This window comes from Nicotiana tabacum, chromosome 19, assembly GCF_000715075.1.
Source record: "Nicotiana tabacum cultivar K326 chromosome 19, ASM71507v2, whole genome shotgun sequence".
In the NCBI taxonomy this organism is placed as follows: Eukaryota; Viridiplantae; Streptophyta; class Magnoliopsida; order Solanales; family Solanaceae; genus Nicotiana; species Nicotiana tabacum.
The window spans coordinates 2,360,745-2,383,796 of record NC_134098.1 but is presented as its reverse complement, the minus strand read 5'-3'; the positions used below and the strand labels follow the sequence as shown (position 1 = coordinate 2,383,796).

General features: G+C 35.2%; 1 protein-coding gene across 1 annotated transcript; it reads left to right on the top strand.

Moving 5' to 3' along the window:
* Nucleotides 1-7,037: 7,037 nt before the first annotated feature.
* Nucleotides 7,038-10,973, top strand: LOC107798745 (uncharacterized). Its single transcript, XM_016621779.2, has 4 exons — nt 7,038-8,298; nt 8,821-9,032; nt 9,867-10,128; nt 10,212-10,973. The coding sequence occupies exons 1-4, from the start codon at nt 8,131-8,133 to the stop codon at nt 10,536-10,538; spliced, it is 969 nt and encodes a 322-aa protein (XP_016477265.1). The 5' UTR covers nt 7,038-8,130; the 3' UTR covers nt 10,539-10,973.
* The last annotated feature ends 12,079 nt before the right edge of the window (nt 10,974-23,052 follow it).

Sequence of the window (23,052 nt, the reverse complement as noted above, 5' to 3'; positions counted from 1 at the left end):
ATCCACCATGTGGGTCTCTAATATCCTCATGTTGTGCAGTCTGTCCCTGCACCGATCAATGAAGTCCTAGGGATACTCATGTCGCTCACCTCCGAAGATAGGAAGGTGTAGCCTAGTCCATCTATCCAATAGCTTCTGCGGCTCGCCGACCGTAGCTGGTCTGGGCTCACATACGACTGCTGCCACTGGCTGGGATCCACCCACGGGTAGTGTGCCCGGGGTCTAATATACAACAGTTGCATGCCCAGGAGCCTGAGCAGTTGGGGTTTGTACCCCTCCAGCCTGAGATGTGACTGGGTCTGCTGGAAATAAACCAGCCTGGGTTATAGTATCCATGAACCGTAGCATATGCCCCATGACCTCTTGGAAGCCCGGTGCTGACATGAAATCTACCGGGGCTGGCTCTGCCACAGGGACCTCGCCCTGCTCCTCAAAAATGGGATCATGTACTGGATCCGCTGGTGGTATGGCTAGAGCAACTCTGGGACGCCCTCGTCTTCTACCTCAGGCTGGAGCCCTCTCCCGGCCTCTGCCTCGGCCTCTAGCAACAGGGGGAGCAGCTCCTGCCGGGTCTGGAACATCCACTGTGCTCGTTCTCACCATCTGTGAGATAATAAGAGAAAGATACTTAGTATAACATCAACTGCACTATCGGAAATGAAGAAAAAGTAGTTTCCTAACACCCTATAGTCTCTCGAAGATAAGTACAGACATCTCTGCACCGATCCGCAAGACTCTATTAGGCCTGCTCATAACTTGTGAGACCTACGTGAACCTAGTGCTCTGATACCATGTTGTCACGATCCAATTTCTCATATAGGTCGTGATAGCGCCCACCGTTACTACTAGGCAAGCCAAAAAGTGAACTAGCCAAGTGATTATTTCTTTTAACAATTTAGAAATGGTTGATTTTTAGTTATTAGATAAATAAGAAGTTGTCGCCCCCCAAATTCGGGGAGCGCGACCGGCGCTCAACCGAGTGAACCCGGCCAAGAAAGCCTGTTAGATTTTCTTCTACCCAAATTCATCCATGAATAAGTCTCAAAACACACACACACACACACACACATTCACGGTTCAAAGTGGAATAAGTGATTTAATCACAACATAACTTGTTTAACATTCCCAATACCCATACGCAACTCACACTATGTCTATAGAGTCTCTAAAAATACCAAAGAGTACAATGATAGTGCCGGCAACAAGACTCCGGCTATACCTCAAAACACGATAACACATACGAAACAAAAGATGCACAACCCCGGAATGAGATGGGGCTCACCAAGTCAACTGGGAAGAATGAGCACCACTATCACTGGTCAATATCCTCCGCTGTGGAACCACCTACATCCATTAAATATACAGCGCCCCCGGTAAAAGGGACGTTAGTACATGTCGAATGGTACTAGTATGAAAACCAAATACCAATTTAAGAATTTGAAAATACAATATAAATATGATGAACCAGGGTGACAATAGAATAACATAGTTAACCGTTTAAACCAAAGTAATCTTATCAAGAGCTGTCATTAACATTTATAGAATTTAAGATGAGATCCTCTGTAACCATTCCCACACAAAGCGGTCATGCTGCCTCACCCCAATATATGCGGGTGGAGGTGTAAACACAATACCAAAACTCTACTCAAGCGACCTGCCGCCTCACCCCAATGTATGTGGGTGGAGGTATAACCACAGTACCAAAAATCTACACAAAATGGCTATGCCGCCTCACCCCAATACATGCGGGTGGAAATGCATTAACGATACCATTACCTACACAAAGCGGTCATGCCACCTTACCCCAATATGTATATGTGGGTGGTGGTGCAACAACAATACCAAAATCTTACACAAAGCGGCTCTTCCGCCTCACTCCAATATATGCGAGTGGAGGTATAATCCCAATCACAATCTCTACACAATTTGGCATAATAGTTTTTCATATAAATCACGACTTAGAATCATAACACGTAGATACACAATCCATAGTTTGGAACACATTCTCAATTTTTAATATAATATGATAAGAGTATTTGAAACACGAATTGAACATATATCTTTGTCACAAAATTTATTCGGAATACTCAACTTGTAATAAATATCTTGGAACTTACAAGGATATTGGGGTTCCAATTCTTAAAGAAGAGTTTAGCCAATATACCTCAATTGAGCTTCCTTAAATTCTAAAATATTCTGAAATTCTTAGAAACTACAATCTATTGTAGAAATATAACAAATTAAACCAAAAATAGGAAGATGATCATGGTTCTAGCTCATTTAAGCATTTTATCAATCACTAGGTGTGCATTAAGGTTTCAAGGTCCTTTTATGGAGGATTCCATTATCCCACAACCCATTCTTTACCATGCTTAGTTCAACAATCTTCCTACACCCCTTGATATCACATGCATGTAAAATAAATAACTCTCATGACCAAAATTTATCTTCCCAATTACCCATTTTCAGATAATTTCAAAATTAGGGGTTAGGGTGTCGAATCTTACCTCTAGGATGAAGACCTTGTGGGTTATCCTTGTTAATCTTCACATATTCGAGTAAAAATTGAAGAACAATTATTGAGGAACACCTTATCACTCTAGGGTACTCTCTCTCACTCTAAAATGTCATGTTTTAGCTCAAAAATGGCCCAAAGTGTGTATTTAAAGAAGTAGGGTCAGGTTTTAAAAATCCAAAAATGAAGCACCGAAACATGGTCTGTGATCGCATATGCGATCGCATAATCGATATGCAGACCGCATATCGGCCGCATAATTGGCGTCCAAAACTGGCAAAAATCTGTCTGGGTTTGCGGTCACTATGCGGCCCGCAGACCTACCAGAATGGCATCCAAAACTACCCCTATCCTACCTCACTCTGCAGCCATTATGCGGTCCGTAGAGTGATTCTGCGATCGCATAATGGACCGCAAAAATGCATTTCTCTGCAAAAAAAATTCCTTCATCCCTCACTGCATTGTTCAACCCAAAATGTCTGAGCCGCGGCGAGCACGAAACATTATATTTCTTTTTGTAAAATTTTACGGGGCTTTACAGAAGTGAAAAGTTAAATAACATGAGAAATTGACAGTTTTAAAAACAAATGAGATGAAGTAAATAATCAAAAATCACCAAGTGTCTACTAGCATAATCTCCAAGACCTGGTGTCACAAGTGTATGAGTTACTAGTAGAATATACAAAAAATACTACACTACTGTCCGAAGGGAATTAGACATAAAGTAAAAGCAAAAGAAAGACTTCGGGTGCTGCAGAACGGGCTCGGAAGGCAGCTCATCGAAAAGTCTCGTGGGATCAAGGATGCGCGCCAGACTGATAACCAGATGCACCTGCCTCAGATCCTGCACGATTAGTGCAGAAGTGTAGCGTGAGTACATAAACAACATGTACTCAGTAAGTATCTAGTCTAACCTCGAAGAAGTAGTGACGAGGGGTCGACTTCGACACTTACTATGGGCTAACAATAAAATACCGAAATTATATTTAAACATGTGCTATATAAATACAGCTAAAAACTCAATAAAAAGAAATAAATAAATAATTCTTTCTCTAATAGTAAATCCCAAATTAATTTCCATCATTTAACAAATTAATCTCCCAAGCCAATGAAATAATATCAATTATAATTGGGCTCCACGAATTTATTACGCACGGATTATGTTGAGGTCGTACGATCCGATCCAACATACAAATATATAAATTGTGCACTGCCGAGGATCGAACGACACGAACTATAGATGCATCTATTCTACTGTTGATGCGTTCGGCCCGCTGCACAAGAAGAGAAAATACTTTATAAACAACCGATTCTAAGATTGTTAAGAGGCTAATATTCAAAGAAACACCAACTCTCATTAACGGTCAAGTAACTCGTCCAAACCTCAAGTAAATAAAATTCGACCCTTTTACAATTCCTTTATCAAGTTCCAATATGATTTAAGCACTTAAATTAACAAGTAGGGCGCAAACATCGCAAGTATAACATGATTTGGGTCCTAAACTATCCAGACATAAGCATAATTAGTAGCTACGTACGGACTCTCGTCACATCGTGCATACGTAGACCCCACAAATAGAAGCACATATTAATTTAATTCACCTATGGGGTTAATTCCCTCTTACAATGTTAGAAAAGAGACTTACCTCGTCTCAAAGTTTACTTTTCGGTCCACAAATATGCTTTAAACCCTCAACTTGGTGCCAAACGATTCGAAACTAGTCAAATGTTATATAAAATAATCAATACATGTTCAAAAGTTCATATTCTAACTATTAAATTGATTACCCAACCCCAATTGAAGGATTCCTAAAATTCACCATCGGGTCCACGTGCCCGGATTCCAAAAATATTTGAAGAAAGTTGTTACCCATAACCTCACGAACTCAAATATATAATTTGCACCCCATTCCATAATCATTTTCGTGGTTAAACTCCATTTTTATCAAAATCCTAGGTTTTTCTCAAAAATCCCATAAATCCTACCATTTTCCATGTTAAATCTACTTATGACTCGTGTATTTAACTAAAGAATTGATAGGGATCACTTACCTCTTGATGTTGATGGAACTCCTCCCAAAAATGCTCTCAAAATCGCCTAAGACCAAATGAGAAATGAGGAAAATAAGGCTAAGTCCCATAATAAAAGTTGTTGCACAGGCCACATGTGTCGCATTTGCAACACCTTGTTGGAAAATTCGAAGGTCGCAAATGCAACAAAAATTTCGCAAATGCGAAGCTAAGCCCTCACTGTCAAGGTCACATTGTGACTATAACATCGCAAATGTGAAGGGAGGTTGATCGCAAAAGCGACTGGAAATCTCGCAAATGCGAGTCCTGCCTTGACCGGGCTTCTTCGCAATTGCGAAGCCTGTCTCGCAAATGTGAGATTCGCAAATGCGAACAAAATCTCGCATTTGCGATACCTGAGACACCAGAAAAAAAAACAGAAAACTAAAGTCTTCCCATCCATCTGAAGGCGTACGAAACTCACCCGAGCCCTCGAGGATTCACACCAAACGTCCATACAAGTCTAAAAATATCATACGAACTTGCTTGCGTGATCGAAACGCCGGAATAACATCTAAAAGCATGAATCAGATGCCAAAATACATGAATCAAATCATGAAAACTCAAAACTTCTAAAAACACATCTGCACGTCCGATTCCTATCAAATCACGTTCGATTGACCTCAAATTTTGCACACAAATCTTAAATAATATTACGGACCTACTCCAACTTTTTGAATCGGAATCCGAACCCGATATGAAAAAGTCCACTCTCAGTCAAACTTTTCGAAACCCGTTAAATTTCCATTTTTTGCCAAATGACCCCGAAACGACCTACGGACCTCCAAATCCACATCTGGACGCGCTCCTAAGTCCAGAATCATCATACGGAGCTATTCCCAAACATATGAAATTCACGTAAAATGCCAACTTTCACTATTAGGCGCTGAAATGTTCTCGGGTCATCCAAAATCCGATCCGAACATACGCCCAAGTCCGAAATTATCATACGAACCTATTGAAATCATCAAATCCGGATTCTGAGGCCGTTTACTTAAAACGTTGAGTGAAGTCAAACTTAGCCTTTTAAGGCCAACCTAAGGAACCAAGTGTTCCGATTTCAACCTAAACCCTTCCAAATCCCGAACTAACCATCCCCGTAAGTCATAAAATAGTAAGAGAACATACAGGGAGTCTTATTTAGGAGAACGGGGTTCTAGAAAGGAAAACAAGCGATCGGGTCGTTACAACTTATTCGCACCAAATTTACACCAAATCAAATAATTTAAATTTTATAGTTAAAAGTTAATGTAAGAATGCATATCATTTCACTATAATTAAATGATAAATATAAATATAAAGATACATATTGTTTACCTGCAAAACGGTACAGTTGAATTATACGTGGTTTATAGACAAGTGAATCAATTTGATTCTAAAATGATAAATAAATTAGTCAAGAATGTAAGACTTAGCCTTGAAATCGAGATAAAACAGAAGAAATCTTGGTTCCGGGAGCAAAATATTCGGAGGCAATAAGAACAATATTAATGAGCAAGAGGATAAAATAGTATTTTTAGCAGAGTATAGTATTAACTTGTCAGAAAATTCCTCCTTACTATTTATAGTTGCATCTAGGGAACAAGGTCCTAGGATCAAGCCACTCTTTAATGACAATTATGAGGGTCATTGAAGAATGTGTAACGGTGGGCAGTGAATGTCATATACTCTATAACGGACCATGTACTTAATGCTATAGAATATTCTCCATTAAATGCTATCGGGTGAAAGGCATTTATTTCGCCTTTATGAATATTATTCTCTCCGGTAACAAACGAGATCGTTGCCTTCGGACCTGATTGTCTTCTGTCTTTGGCTTCACGTGTCGCTTTATCATGCGATTATTTAATATGAACATATTTTACCATATACACATATCTTATATTTATTAGCTTGATATAAACACTAAATACAAATAAGTTTTTACCTAAGATCTGCGGGGTTAAAGTAGATTCTGAAAAGTCAACTTAATATCTTCCTTGAAGATTGAGATTCAAGTATGTACAAACTAATATCTTATTAATCGAATTATTAACTTTGATGTTAGGAAAAAACAGAAAAGAAGAATCAGAGCATCTGTTTTCATTCGTTGACCTAAAAATAATTTAATGTGCACAATCAATTGGAATATTCTTTTCCTCTCATCTACCACATTCATGTACACAAGCTCGATAGTAATGAAAGCAGATTGCTCTTGAACGTGGTCATAAAATATTTCATAGTTACAACCATAAAAGTTGTAATATGGCCATTATTTTGTCAAATATAGTCCATCTCACATAAACATAAATATCTTTGCAAAGTGTAGATTTTGTTGGCAATATTCTTTGGGACCCAAAAATATTGCATTGTGTGTTGGACATCATTTGCACAAGTTGTATCTCTTCTTTTACACCTAAGAGGTCAAGATTTTTTTGCCTATAAAAGGAAAGGCCATTAGTTCATTTTAGACACACCAACAAGACTTGTCTTCAATTCTTGTTTCTTCCTTTCTTCCTTTATTAAGAGTGTTTTGTACGAGAGTTAAGTGTTGGGAAGCATTTGTGTGAACCCTTTCTTTGGAGTGATCTTGTGAGGTTATTCTCTTAGGGTATTTGGGATTAATTAGAGTGTTTACTCTAATTTTATACTCTCTTTTGTACTCTTATTGTTATAGTAAATTGCTCATCTGCGCTTGTGAACGTAGGTCACTGTGACCGAACCATGTTAAATTTGTGTCTTCTTTATCTACTTTAATTATCGTTGTTATCAACTTGCATTGTCTTTGTTATTGTCATTATACCGTTATTTGGCTATATTCCGCACCACCCGGGTTCCCGATCCTAACAAAAGTTTTTTTTAATTACTTAGGTTTCCGTTAGAAATGAATAACCGCTTCATTGTCACAACAAAAAAGATAGAAGAAAGAAGAGAAAGCATTTTACATGATAGCCCTGATATAATAATTTTAAAGAAAAAAAGAGAAGCATATTGCATGACACTTCTTTTTCTTTTTTAATTTTCAAAAAAGAAAAAGTTTTAAAAAGACAGAGAACTTTGGGCAAAGATCATTTTAGCTCGAGGACGAAGCTATTTATGTTCGATAGCAAAGTGTATAAATTTTTTTTTTCTTTTGTATATAACATAAAGAAGTGTTTATATAAGAAAATAATATACAAAAAAATATTTTTTCTATTATTATCTCGGAAAAAACATCTTTCCGCAAAACTAGTGGAGACCCACAAAATCCTTTTACCTGCCTTACTAAAAAAAACAAATAATATGAAAACTTCTTTTCAACGAATCCATCCCAACCCTTCAACCACAAAAATAATATTTTTAGAAAAACGACAACTACAAAAACTTTTCCAGCAGATTTTAATGCCGTCCAAAGAAAATCTTTATCTTTTTGATTTTCACAAAACTACAAAAGGGTGATGACTTTCTTGTTCTAGGCAAATGGTTGACCAAAATGAGATCTTTTCTTGTATAAAATGTGATCAGATCTCAAGAAAAACAAATCTCACAAATATTTTTATTTTTTATCATAAAAAGTTCATTTCAGAATGGTTTCTGCAGAAACTGATCCTAATAGTTCAGCAAAGATCAAATTAATTGATGGAAGAAACTTGGCTTACAAAGAAAGAGGTGTTCCTAAAGACAAATCAAATTACAGAATTATTATGGTTCATGGCTTTGACAGCTCCAAAGAAAGAGACTTTCTTGCACCTAAGGTAACTATCTAACCATAATTCATTGCCCCTTTGATATATTATGAAAAAATGTGGCAAAAAAAAACGGGTTGGATCAAGACGTGTCAAATAACGAGTCATAACTCTACCCAACATGACGTGACCCCTCATTTTTCATTTTGCTTTTCGGAAACAGTGTTCCCAAAGTTCACTCGTGGAATTACACTGGATTTATTGTCGTTGTTGTTGTTGTTGAAACAGCGTCAAAGCTATTATATTTTTCTTAAATTATTAGTTTAAGTTATTGCAAATTTTTTACATTAATCCTAATTTTCAAGTTTGATTTTATATGCTTTGATTTTGATTGCATCTTGACTCGTCGGGTTACACTATTTGATGGGTCATTTCGGGTTCAACCCTTTGGGCCGAGTCATAATCCAATCCGTTTAAACTTGGAGGGGTTGGACGGATTACTAAAAAAAATGAGTTGATTTTGCCACTATATGTTCTTGAAAGAGCAGTTAGATATTTATAGCTTGTTAAGTTTTTGAGATTTTGTAACAGGAACTTATGAACAAAATGGGAATATACATTGTTCAATTTGATAGAGCTGGATATGGAGAAAGTGATCCAAATCCAAAAAGATCACTAAGAAGTGAAGCATCTGACATTGAGGAATTAGCTGATCACTTGGAATTAGGATCCAAATTCTACATAATTGGTTTTTCAATGGGATCTTACCCAACTTGGAGTTGCATCAAACACATCTCACATAGGTAAAGATCAAACTTCTTGCTCTTATTTCATCGTACCGTCCTTTGTTCCGATCAATATTAGCAATGCAGTTCATTCAACAATAAAAAAGGGGCAGCCTGGTGCAGTAAACTCCCGCTATGTGTGAGGTCTGAGGAAGGACCGGACCGCAAGGGTCTATTGTACGCAGTTTTACCCTGCATTTTTACAAGTGGTTATGTCCACATCTCGAACAATTAACTTAATCTATATTATAGAGCTAAGAGATGCAATGAAACGGGAACAAACAAAATGTCAAATTGAATTGTGTTAGTCTTTATTCTAATCAATATCAAGAATATTGTTCAATCAACGATAAACTTAATATAAATTATATAGCTATGAGATACAAAGAAACCCGAATGAACAAACTTGTCAAAGTGAATTGTACATGTCTCTATTGTGGTCAATATGTGTGTCCACGGTGTACTTCACGTTTCTCTTTTTCCCATATCCTTTCTTCAACTTGGTAGAAGGAGAGCCTTAACGTAACTGGTAAAGTTGCTGTCATGTGACCAGGAGGTTACTGGTTCAAGCCATGGAAACAGTCTCTTGCAGAAATGTAGAGTAAGGCTGTGTACAATAGACCTTTGTGGTCCTTCCCGGACCCCGCGGGAACTTAGTGCACCGGGCTGCCCTTTCTTCAACTTGGTAGATAGCGAGTGTGGCATTTGTTCTTCCCAGTTATATAGCTAAGTGATACCATGAGACCCGAATGAACAAAATGTCAAATTGAATAGAACAACTCTCTGTTGTGGTCAATATTTATATCCAGAATGTGTATTCAGGTCATCCTATCGTTTTCTTGAACTTGGTAGGTTAGCAGGGGTAGCATTTGTGGTTCCCATAGTCAATTACCAATGGCCCTCTTTACCAGATTCTCTAACAAAGGACGATGAACGGAAGAGGTGGTACAAAAGGATGACGTTGGTTGCAAGATATGCTCCTAGATTATTGCATTGGTGGTTGATTCGAAAATCATCGCTCTCATCCTCAGCTGATAATTCAAAACCTACATACTTCACTGCCAAGGACTTAGAACTTTTGAAGAATGCACCTGGATTTCAATTTCTTACCTCGGTAAGGCCAATTCGACTTCACCATTTCTGCAACATCCTCTTCCCATGCTAACAAGCTAATACTACATCATATTATTTTGACAGGAAAAGCTAAAGAGCAGAAGTGTTTTCAACAACCTTTGCAGCGACTTCCTTGTGGCTTTTAGTAAATGGGATTTTGATCCTTTGACGCTTAGCAATCCTTTTCCTGAAAAAGATCAAAATTTTGTTCACATATGGCATGGCTGTGAAGACAAATTTATTAATTTGAAACTACAAAGACATGTCTCAGAAAGATTACCTTGGATTCAATATCATGAAGTTCCTGACGGCGGACATTTGTTGATCTATGATACTATAGTCTGTGAAGCCATCTTAAAGTCTCTTTTGCTTGGAGAGGACACACCACTCTATACACCTAATTTTTCTTAGCAAGTGTCACACCCCTTTTTCACCAAGCTTTTCTGGTCTTTGTAAAATGGGAAACAGAAAGAGCTTCGCGATAATGTTAGGTGCAAATTCATTGTTAAAAAAAAACTCTTTTCTTACACTTAACCATTCCTGTTTTCCATTTTTCAAAGACCCAACGGAGTTTAGTGAAAAAGAGGTGTGACACTAAGACATTAAGTTCTAGTTCTCAATGACTTTCTGTTATGTCAAGTTCTCCTCACTCGAAAAATCTTTTACCCCATCAGCCTTAAGACGTCGCAGCTGGACATTTTCTTTTTAGAACTTGCAGCTGTAATACATAACTTTCTAGATAGCCTTGTGGCTAGTAATTCATTTGTGTGATCTGTAGAAAATCTGCAGACACCATTCATGTCAAAATACTGAGCTGCCATCAAAGAAAACCAAGTTTCACATGAACTTATGTTGTTTATTGCATACCTACAACTGCAACAATAAGTAGCAGACCTGCAGTTTGTATGTGGTCTGAGCACGGTTGATGTAGTGCGAAAAGTGAAGAAGGAAGAAACATATGCCAGGCACAATATCGCCTTTTTGGATTGGTTAAGCCATAATACATAAGTGGGGCTATTGGAGAGTGCGTCGATTATTCTGCATTCTGTATAGAAAGGCAGCCTGGTGCATTAAGCCCCCGCTATGCGCAGGGTCCAGGGAAGGGACGGACCACAAGGGTCTATTGTACCCAGGCCGCAGCCTTACTATACATTTCTGCAAGAGGTTGTTTCTACGATTCGAACCCGTAACCTGCTGGTCACGTGGCAGCAACTTTATCAGTACGTCAAGGCTCCGCTTATAAACCGGCACTCAAATATAATGCCCACCAAACAGTTATTGATTATTGCATATTAATCATTCCGATTATAATCTTGATCTATAACTATTACTAGCTGTTATATGTTGCATAAAAACTCACCATGTTCTAACTTCTGCAATTTCACAACATAAAGAAACACATTTTTCTAATAACTTCTGCAATTACAGGAGTGACTGATCCTTTTTTTATTATCTTAACTAATAAAATAGAGTAAATTCCACAATACTTGTGGACAAAAACTTCATCACAAGTCAAGAATTTAGTGCCGAAAAGTAGGCATTTAAATGTTAGTTTAAAATGGCCATCAAAGGTTGGCCACCTAACATAGAATATTCTGCCAATTAAATGCAACTACTCTAATTTCCTCAACTTTAAGGTCAAGACTGGATCAGGAAAATTTGGCACAAGTTTGAATCAGTTTCTAGGCGATAGAATCAGATTCTCAAAAATCTTTACACTTGCAAAACTAGGGTGTAAGGGAACTTTTTTCTGAGATCAATCATACATACATATCTTGCATCCAGGAGCGAAGCTACAGCCGCCAAAGGCGGTCAATTGAACACCTTTTGCCATAAAATTATATTGTATATATAGGTCAAATATTATTTTTCCAAACATATATATTAATTCTTGAACAACAATAACAACATACCCACAATTACAGATCGAGGTGCATCCAAATCTAAGACTCCTTCATCAAGCAGCAACAGTGTTGCATCAGTCAACAACAATCAGAATGCCGTCATTGCGGCGTGGAACATTGGAACAATCAATGCCCCAATACACAAATCAATGCTCAACAAACTGTTGAAGATGAGTCAGACCCTGACGAATCAGACGGCGCAGAGCAAGTAGGTGCCTTCAATGCATTTGTTGGCTCCATTCATAATACCTTGGCGGGAACCAATACTGGTAACCCCAAGAAGAACGCATGCTTAATCGTCAAGAAAGGGAAAGGAAAGGCGGATGAGAGCCCTCCCACAACACAAAAGAGGACCTTAATGTTCGTCGACATGAAAGTAAACGGCAGACCTATTCGGGCACTGCTAGACTAATTTTTGGGCCTTGCCACTGTTACACCTGTATGAAAAGTTCAAACGTGAAAGTAGTTTTATGCCATTGGCAATAGAAGGGAAAAGCAAGATTAAAGAATGAAGTAGAGGTGGCAAAATGGTTAAATGAAAATAGTTATCCACCCATATTATCCATTAAAAAATGAGTTGGATAATGAACTTTTTAAAAACGGGTCGAATATGGATAAGAACCATATTATCCACTTAGAAAGTGGATAACTAATGGGTTTAACTTTTATATTTGTAAAGCCTCAAATTGGAAGTTACTCAAGTTTGGGAGACTAGAAATTCTCCCAAAAGTGATCATATTCAAGAAGCCATGGATAATATGGATATCCATATTATCCGCCGGGTAACCCGTTTTTTATCTGTATTAAATATGGGTCGGGTCGGATAATTTGACAGAGTGTTATCTTCTTTTTATTTCTCAAGCAGTAAAGCAGGCAACCAAAGATTCAATTTGATATGAGACCAAACGAAAGAGGCATTTTGATCTGACCACAGATTGGAAAAGTTAATTATATGGAGTTTAAGAAAGAAAGACTTTTGGAACATACCAAAAATACTCTTAGAATTGGTGCTCTTAAACATGCCATAGCATTTCTATGATCATAAGAGCACGTCACTAAGGGTAAACAAGAAGTTTAAAATTAAAGAGTTCCAAAAAAGGAAAGAGTGCAACATAAAATGGAACATAGGTTGTAGTTCTTTTGGATGAATTAAGAAAGAATTTGAGAAAATTGTTTACCTGACCAGGACCGAGGAATTTGACAACTATTTCACAACTTCCAAATCTGAGCTGCTGAAAATGGCCATATTTCCTTCTGTAATACTTACAAGATGAAATCACTTTCTGATTCATCAACCAGTTAACCATTTGCGACATTAGCTGATCTTGCAAAACATTGTCTCCAAAGCTTCTTTTGATATTGAGAAATGGAACCATGGGCGAAGCCACACGCGCAATTGACCACCCTTCGTCGAAATATTTTACTGTGTATATAGGTAAAATATTACTTTTTAGAGGTATATAACACATATTGAACGCCCTTTGTCGGGAATTTTTTTTATTTCTTTCAAATTTGAACACCCTTGGGGAAATTCCTAGTTTCGCCACTGAATGGAACTACGATATTCAGAAATGGAACTACAACTTCAACTCCAGTCGACCTATATAAATACTCAGTGCATCAACACAAGTACATGATAATACAGAACTTATCGGGGTTCATTTTCTATTTTACCAACATGAAAAATGGATAAGGTCATTTCTCTCGTAAGGGAGAAAAGAATCATAAATACACTTGTGTGGTATGTAATTTAGGCAACCCCATAAACGCTAGCTCTCATGGATAAGCCATTCAAGCCAACCACATAAGCTTTAGATTCAGTGGCGAAGCCAGAAATTTCCTTAAGGGTGTTCGGACTTGGCAGAAGTAAAAAGAAAATTCCCGCAAGGGTGTTCAAGATGTTCAATATATGTTATATATATTTAAAATCTAATATTTTACTTATCTACACAGTATAATTTTTCGTAATATCTCGACAAAGGTGGCTTCGCCCATGCTTAGGTTATAGTTGCAAGTTGTTGCTAGCTCTTTAATATCCAATGCTTCACATACGGCTGTGGCAATTCGAAACTCTAGAGTAGTGCAAAACACTAGAAATTGTCCTGAGACAGAATAGTAATACCATATCAAGAATATGGATAAACAGGAAAAAATGACCTGCTAATTAGAGCATAGCTACAGACTCATTGTAGGAAGTTAATAAGAACAAAAAGAGAAGTCCATAGCAGGTCATGTTTTCCATCGTATGGCATAAAACCAAAGGACAGCCCGGTGCACTAAGCTCCCGCTATGCGCGGGGATCGTATGGCATAAAACATCAACATAATGCTAATCAGAGCATAGCTACAGACTGTGGCAATTCGAAACTCTAGAATAGTGCAACACACTAGAAATTGTCCTGAGATGGAATAGTAATACCATATCAAGAATATGGACAAACAGGAAGAATAATATGCTAATCAGAGCATAGCTACAGACTCATTGTAGGAAGGTACACAACAAGAAGAAAGAGAGAAGTCTATAACAGGTCGTGTTTGCAATCGTATGGCATCAAAGGTCCACATAGTCATATTCAATTTCGGTGACTAATATCAATTCATAATATATGCTAATCATGCTTCATGATACAAATGATGTAAATGTATATTGCAGAAAATTCAACATTCTCTGAAATGAGCAGTAATAGGAAGTTGGACTATCAACGAGCTCGAGTTCTAGTAAAAGAACTCTTTATTGAAAAAGAAAGAAGGTTTATATAACAGAAAAAAGTAGTTTCAGAAGTAATTAAAGAACTGAGAATTCCAAATAAACTTAAAAGCACAACTACATAGGTGACATATCATCGACAAATTTATCACTATTTGAAATAACATATTTGTAACAGGAAGCATTAAGCTGTTCTTGCCTGTTATCTTAAACTTTTATCAGAGAGTAGTGACATATTTTCTAGTTTGTGGATTCAAAGGAGTGAGAAAGTTATTTTTGGGTATAATATATGGCCCAAAACAACAACACAACAACAAACCCAGTGTAATCCCACAAATAGGGGTCTGAGGAGAGTAGTATGTACACAGGCTTATCCCCACCCTATCCAGGTAGAGAGGTTGTTTCCGATAGATCCTCGGTTCCAAGCAAGCATGCAAATTACAACAGTATAGAGAAGAAATATTGTAGTGTAAAAATCAGTAAAAGCATTAACAACAGCAAGGAAGTAAAGCAACCAAAACACAGGCAATACCAAGTAGTAATAGAATTTTAAGCATATGGGCCCAAAACAACTCCATTCTTAATATAACAACCTTCCATGAAGTTAACCCTAATTAAGAAAGTTCCACTGATTTTTTTCCAATAATTGTTTCTAGCATGCCTGTGCATGTTATACCATTAGAACTATGTCAAACACTATTGTCTAGAACGTTGAAACTAAATCTACAACATGGAAGCCCCGTGCACTAAGCTTCCTCTATGCGCGGGTTCCGGGGAAGGGTCGAACCACAAAGGTCTATTATATACAGTCTTACCCTGCATTTCGGCTGTTTGCACAGCTTGAACCCGTGACCCCCTGGTCACGTGACAGCAACTTTACCAGTTACGCCAAATCTGCGACAAATATGCAAAAGGAATAACTTGAGAACTGAATGATGCACGCAAGAAAATGTTTGTCATCGATGAAGCATGACAGAAACTTGAGACTAGTATTATGGTTCTCTTGAAAAAATATCAATTAATCTACCCGTTTAATGACTGTAAGGCCTGGTTGATTGTTCTCCCACTATTTCAAGAATGCAAGCAATGGAATGCCAATCACAATCCTTAAATTGTAAGAATAGCAGGAGAACAACGACTTTATCTTACCCAACCAACGCACTCCCCTCATTTGCTAGCATTTACACTAACGCGGACCTTTGAAACTTAGCTATAACTGGATCATCTAAGTTAATTCTACTACCAATTTGATAGCAGGAATCTGCAAAACTTAACACATTTAGAACTGCTACAGCTCACATTGGGATAAATAGGATAGAATTAACCTAATTACCAAGGAGCATTTAACCACATTAATCTTCTTTATTTTTACTGTTTCTCTTACCACACCGCCGAGACATCAATAGTGTTCCTACTTACTGACACAGCCCAAACCTCCACCCAATCAGTTAGCGATGAACGTGCTCTACCACCACAGCATAGAGGCAGATGCAATTTATAAACACTGGGTTTAATTGAACCAGTATTGTTGACACAGAACATATATAATTTATGTTAAAATTCATAAAAGTTTCAATGCATATCAAAATTTGAACCAATGAATTCAAAATTACAATATGTTCAGTGTTAAACACCTTAAATGTTGAACCCGTCAAATTTAAATCATGAATCCGCCTCTGCATTTTGGTGTTATTTTAGATGCAATCTAGAAACACTAGGTTCAACTTAATCAGTTTTTTTGACACAGAACATAGATAATTTATGCGAAAAAACACTAAAAAATCAAGAAATAACAAATTTTGAACTCATGAAATAAAATGTGTAAATTAAGTGTTAAACACCTTGAAGGTTTGTACACATCAAGTTTAAATCCTGAATCCATCTCTGCATAAAAAAGCCTCAGTCGTCCAAATTAACCTTCAATAAAGCATATTCACCATTATTATTTCCTCTAAACAAACTAAGAAATAGATTTATAACATTTCAGCAGAAGTCAGAAATAATGAACAGCATTTTATCACATAGAAACAATTACAATTCATCATATATTATACAGTGCAATTAGACAGTAAACTAGTAGAAGAAAGCCTAAAAAAAGTGATAAGGCGCTATTTGAATGTAACAACGAGCAATCCTATTTATAGTTAGTTTAAGAAAACAACATAAACTGAAAGAATAAGTAGGGAAAAACGACTAACCCTCAAGTACAATATGGTCTTTCTGAAGTTCCGTTTCTGGTGTTTACCGTTAATTGCCGAGTTTTTTTTGTTTTTTTTTTTTCATTTTTCCAGTAAGAAATTAGAAGAAAAAGGACTTTTTACCACAAATATTAGTCTCTCTATTTTAATTTATTTATCCTAATTTGACTCAACGCGAAATCTAAAAAAAAAAAAAAATTAAAACTTGTGGACTTAAGCTCGCCAGAATATGTGTGATTGTAATTTTTTTAAAATTAAGATATTAAACATTTTAATAGTACTAGTTTTAGAGTACGCGCATTACACGTATACTTCATACTAATAAGTATAAATTGAAAAATTACACAAAAAATTAAGCTATATAATTGAGTTACAACAACAACGACCCAGTAAAATTTTGCTAGTAGGTATTGGAAGGGTAGTGTATACGTAAACCTTAAAATATTTTTATTTGCTTAGGTACCTAATATGGATTTCATCTTATTCCTATTATTAACTCAAAGAAAAAAAATACAAAAAAATAGAAATATGAAAAACTAAAAATAGACTCCATATTATTAGGTTTAGTCATCACGCAAAAAATTAATTGGATGAGTAGTATTTGAAGTCAACTAAATGCATTTCTAGAGATAAATAAAATGATGGTCATAAAGACCATGGTAGAAATTAATGCTTATTGTTATTTTATCCTACACGAAGTATATTTTAGTCTAAAATGGTTCTCAAAAGTATAAAACTCTAAAATAATGTTGAGGTAATATTTTACTATTAATAACTTAATATACAAAGAAAACACGAAATTATCATTTGTTGGCCATGCATGCTAGTATTCTCTTCGCTCTCCTAGTAATCTTGTCATTAGGACCGTGCATTTACGTCAGATATCCGAGAATTTGAACTGATCCACTCTATTCAGATATTTGGATTTCGAATTTTGGATAGAAGAATTAACCCAAATAGTCGTCCGGCCTAGAACTTAAACTAAAAATAGTCAGCGAATGTATATATTATATGCATAATTTATGTATTAAATGTGTATAATTATGTATAATATATGTATATGGCTAGAAAAAGTAAACAATTAATATGGCCGACTATTTGTATAAAAATTCCTTTTGGGTATGTGTTAGGTTTTTTAAAAGTTTGGATATTTAGATCGGATTTGGATTGGTATAATTTAATCCAATCAGGCCCGAAATCCGAATTACATGGACATGTATAAATATTAGGGTTAATTTTATTGATGGTCATTGAACTATCTTTCAATTTCACTAAAGTCATATAACTATTTTTTGTCACTTAAAAGTAATTAAACTTTATCATTGTCACTCAAAAGTCATTTTGCCTCAAACCCCTACCATAAATATGATATGGCATTAAATTTTATGATAAAAATCCCAAAATAAATGCCACATAATTAAGCTAATATGGGTCATACCCATTTTAGATCCATTTATCCTTTAATGTGATTTGATCCATAATCCAAATGAGTTTCGATAAAAAAAATATTAATTTCACATTAGTTTAAAATGATTATCTTAAACTACAAAGTTTTGCCTTTTCTGTCACAACACATTCATAATTATTCTATACTAAAATAATCTATGCTAGAAAATTCTTATCTTGTTTGTAAGCCCCATTTGAGTCATTTTATAACTCTACTGAAGCTAAAATACTATTGTATAAAATAGTATTTTAAAATGACTCGGATGGGGCATACAAGTAAAATAAGAATTTTCTAGCATAGATTATTTTAGTATAGAATAATTATGAATGACTTGGATGAGGCATACAAACAAAATAAGAATTTTCTAGCATAGATTATTTTAGTATAGAATAATTATGAATGTGCTGTGACAGAAAAGGCAAAACTTTGTAGTATAGGATAATCATTTTAAACTAATGTGGAATTAATATTTTTTTTATCGAAACTCATTTGGATTATGGATCAAATCGCATTAAAGGATAAATGGATCTAAAATGGGTATGACCCATATTAGCTTATGTGACATTTATTTTTGGATTTTTATCATAAAAATTAATGCCATGTCATATTTATGGTAGGGGTTTGAGGCAAAATGACTTTTAAGTGACAATGATAAAGTTTAGTTACTTTTAAGTGATAAAAAATAGCTATATGACTTTAGTAAAATTGAAAGATAATTCAATGACCATCAGTGAAATTAACCCATAAATATTAGACTTGCATTTTAGGTAAAGTTTTCTCATTTCATCTACCTCTCTTTAGACTTATCTTTTCTTAGTTTATCTCGAAGTCTTTCTCTCTAATCTATCTTTAGATTGTTCCGTTCGCTTATTTTAAGTCTTATTTTCGTGTCTCTCATTCTCAATATCTCCTTCCTATCGACGGACAACGGCATCTTTCCCTTATTGGATATTTTTTTTGGAATTTCAGTTTATTTTATATTACTATAAAACTTTATTTTGTCTATTGCTTTGAAGGATATTTGTTGCCTAGCCTTAAAAAGTATATTAGCCGATTAGATTGTTAGTAGTCTTAATAAGGCATACAATCCAATCCGAAAATTCGAAATATTTATCCAATCCAAACTTTAAAATCTTATCCGGTCCAATTTAATTTGGACTGGATTCGAATTGTATTTTATAAAATCTAATTTTACAATTCAAAATATACTAAATCCGATCTGATCCAACCGATGCAAAATCTTACTTGTCACTAGCTCCTTGTATTCATTTTAATCCATCCATATGTACTTCAAGATGCCTTCAAGAGGCAGAATCTTTTTTTTTTTTTAAGTGGTACCTTCAAGAGGCAGAATCAATGAAAAGAGCTTGACGGGGTTTATCATGTAGGTATAATTCAATGGTCCTGAACAAAGGTTTCATCTTGAAAATAAAAGAGAGTATTCACGAAAAAATTGTTGGAACAAGATCTCTCATACAAAAAGACCTGAACGCATACCAAACCAAAACCTTTCTTACAAGGAAAGAATTAACCAACGGCTCCTCTTTTTGAATACCCCTCTCACTCTCTCCGGAGTGAGTTCTTTTCCGCAGAATTTAGAGATTCCGCTCGAGAAGGTCCCTCATTTCCTCGGCATCACCTCGACTGATGTACATCCTAACATATTAGAAAGATTTTAGCATTTATTTTACTAGCTTAAGTAATTATCTTATTTTTGTCATTAGTTAAGATCGTATCAAACATTTACCATCATTTTTTGTTGGATTTGATTTCTTATCTTATTTTTTATTTTACCCTGTTCTTAATTAGAGATCATGAAGTTATTTTGTTGTAATTCCAATTTGTGCAACGGTTCCTTTTTATGAATAGTACTCTTCTTGCACTTTTGGGCCAAAAGTAGTTCTTTTTCAAAATTAAAGGTGTTTGACCTAACTTCTAGAAGGGAGAAAGTGTTTTTGAATATTTGCAGATGTAGTTTTGAAAAATAGAAAAAAGTTTTTTTCTAAAAATTATTTTTTTTAAAAGTACTTTTGAGAAAAATACATGGGTTATTTGGATTGACTTAAAAAGTGATTTTTCACCGGAAATAACTTTTAAGCTTAAAAGCAATAAGTTGGGGTTACCCAACTTATTATTTTTGACTTATTTTAAATATTTTTTAACTTTGCTAAACACTGAAAAAAACTAAAAAGAGTTTAAAAGCTGATTTGACCAGCTTAAAAGCCAATTCAAACGCCCTCATAGCCATTTGGCCAAGTTTCTCCAAGACCAAAAACATATTTTCTTTTTTCAAAAAAGTGATTTTTTTTAAACGTTGAAGTATTTGGCCAAACTTTTAAAAGAAAAAAGTGCTTTTGAATAGAAGCAGAAGCAATTTTAGAGAAACAGAAAAAAATAGCTTTTCTCCAAAAGGACTTTTGAGAAAAATACACTTAAAAATACTTTTTAAAAACTTGGTCAAATACTAATATCTGCTCAGAATTATTTTTTAAATTAATTAGTCAAACAAAAATTGTTTCTCAACAATTTTTTTTTTTTAAAACCTCTCCCAAAGTACTTTTGAAAAACACTTTTGAGAAAAAGTACTTTTCAAAATAAGTTGATTTTAAAAATTTGGGCAAACAGGCTATTAGAATCATTTTTTAAAAGTTGGGTCAAACACTAATTACTACTTTTCAAAAGTATTTTTTAAATTAATTAGTCAAACACAAATTATTTCTTACCAAAAATATCTTTTTAAAAATTATTTTTGAAAAAATTATTTTTAAAATAAGCTGATTTAAGAAGGTCGGCCAAATGCTATTAATGTGGTAGCAAAAAGATAAAAGAAACTAAAATAAGATGAAGCCCTGTCTGCTAAGACGTGCCAAATGTGTAATTCGAGACTGTCCTATCGGAAAGAGCTACAATATGCAAACCAACAATTGATTGATATCTTGGAAACAGAAACAATAGACATTCTCACTAGAAAAAAAAACCTGAAGACGTGGAAACAACAAATAAATAATTACATGTCTTTTGAAACTTCCAAAGCATTGAGTATATGCACAAGTGACCATACTACAAATTGCATGACACGTAATCGGAAATAACTTCTCTATTTCGCGTAGCTAGGGATAAATTATATTTACATACTATCCTTCTTAGATCTCTTACTTTTAAAATTTTACTGGATTATTATTGTTGCATAACACGTAAACAAATATTATGATATTGTAGCAGTAAAGTGTTAACAACAACAACAACCCAATATAATCCCACTAGTGAGGTCTAGGGAAGGTAGTGTGTACGCAGACCTTACCCCAGACCCCTTACTTTTGAAATTTTACTGGGTTGTTATTGTTGCATAACAAGTAAATAAATGTTATGATGTTGTAGCAGTGAAGTGTTAACAACAACAACAACAACAACCCAATATAATTTCACTAGTGGGATCTGGGGAGGGTAGTGTGTACGCAGACCTTACCCCTACCCTGGGATAGAGATGTTATTTCCGATAGACCCTCGGCTCCCTCCCTCTAAGAACTCTTACCTTGCTTTTGAGGTAACTCGAACTCACAACTTATTCGTTGGAAATGAAAGGTGCTTGCCGCCGGAGCAACTCACTCTTGTCGAGCAATGAAGTGTTAACATGAATAATATATACTTCTTGGAAAGTATGCTGAAGCTCTTCTTGGATAGGACATCTAGTCAATTTTGAACATTCCAGATTTTAAGTCAGCAAATTTGGACGGTGTCATTTGGTTTAAATTAGAATATTTCAGAATTATAGTTCTGAAATTTTAAATTTTGAAATTACAATCAGAATTATAATTCAAATAATAATGTCACTTTCTAGGTGAGATAAATTATACTATTACATTTTTAGTATAAAAATAATATTTAATTTTAGTCAACCAAGCACGAGATATGTTAATTTTCAAAATTTGTTATGGGATAATCTGCCTAATTTATTGAATGAGTTATTCAGGTATATAATTTAGGGATTAAATTTATCCAGTGTTTAGTTGAGTGCTTCACTTAAAACCATGAGTTTAGAAAATCTTGATTATAATCTCATAATTATAATATTGTTATGATCTCAGAATTATAATCCTAATTATTTCGATAACTTGGTATTGAACCAAACTACCCCTACTATACTCTTTTTGATTCTCATATTGTCAAGACCCAAAATTTAACTAGTCATGATGTCACATAACCTAAACCGTTAGATAAGCCAATTAGCAACAATAACCCAATTCATTGAGATTTAATGAGAAATGTAATGATAATATAATTGAACTTCTATACACATAATTCCCAAGAACTGATAGTACAAATCATAAGCTCCTAAGATTTAGAGTTTACAAAGCTGGTATGAAATAAATAATCATCTGTTTGAAATATACATGAACATGTTAATAATTCTAAAGCTACCAAGAACAAGAGGCGGATATGACTGGAACGCATGTACATCTTCAATGTCAACTCTCACCATACACAACAACATCAGCATCCAAAAATCTGCACGCAAGGTGCAGAAGTGTAGTATGAGTACAACCGACCCCATATACTCAATAAGTAACAAACTTAACCTTAGGTTGAAAGTAAAGACGAGGTGGGACAAATGTCAGAATCCAACACCAACAGCCAGTAACAACTCATAACAATATAACTAAAGTAGTACA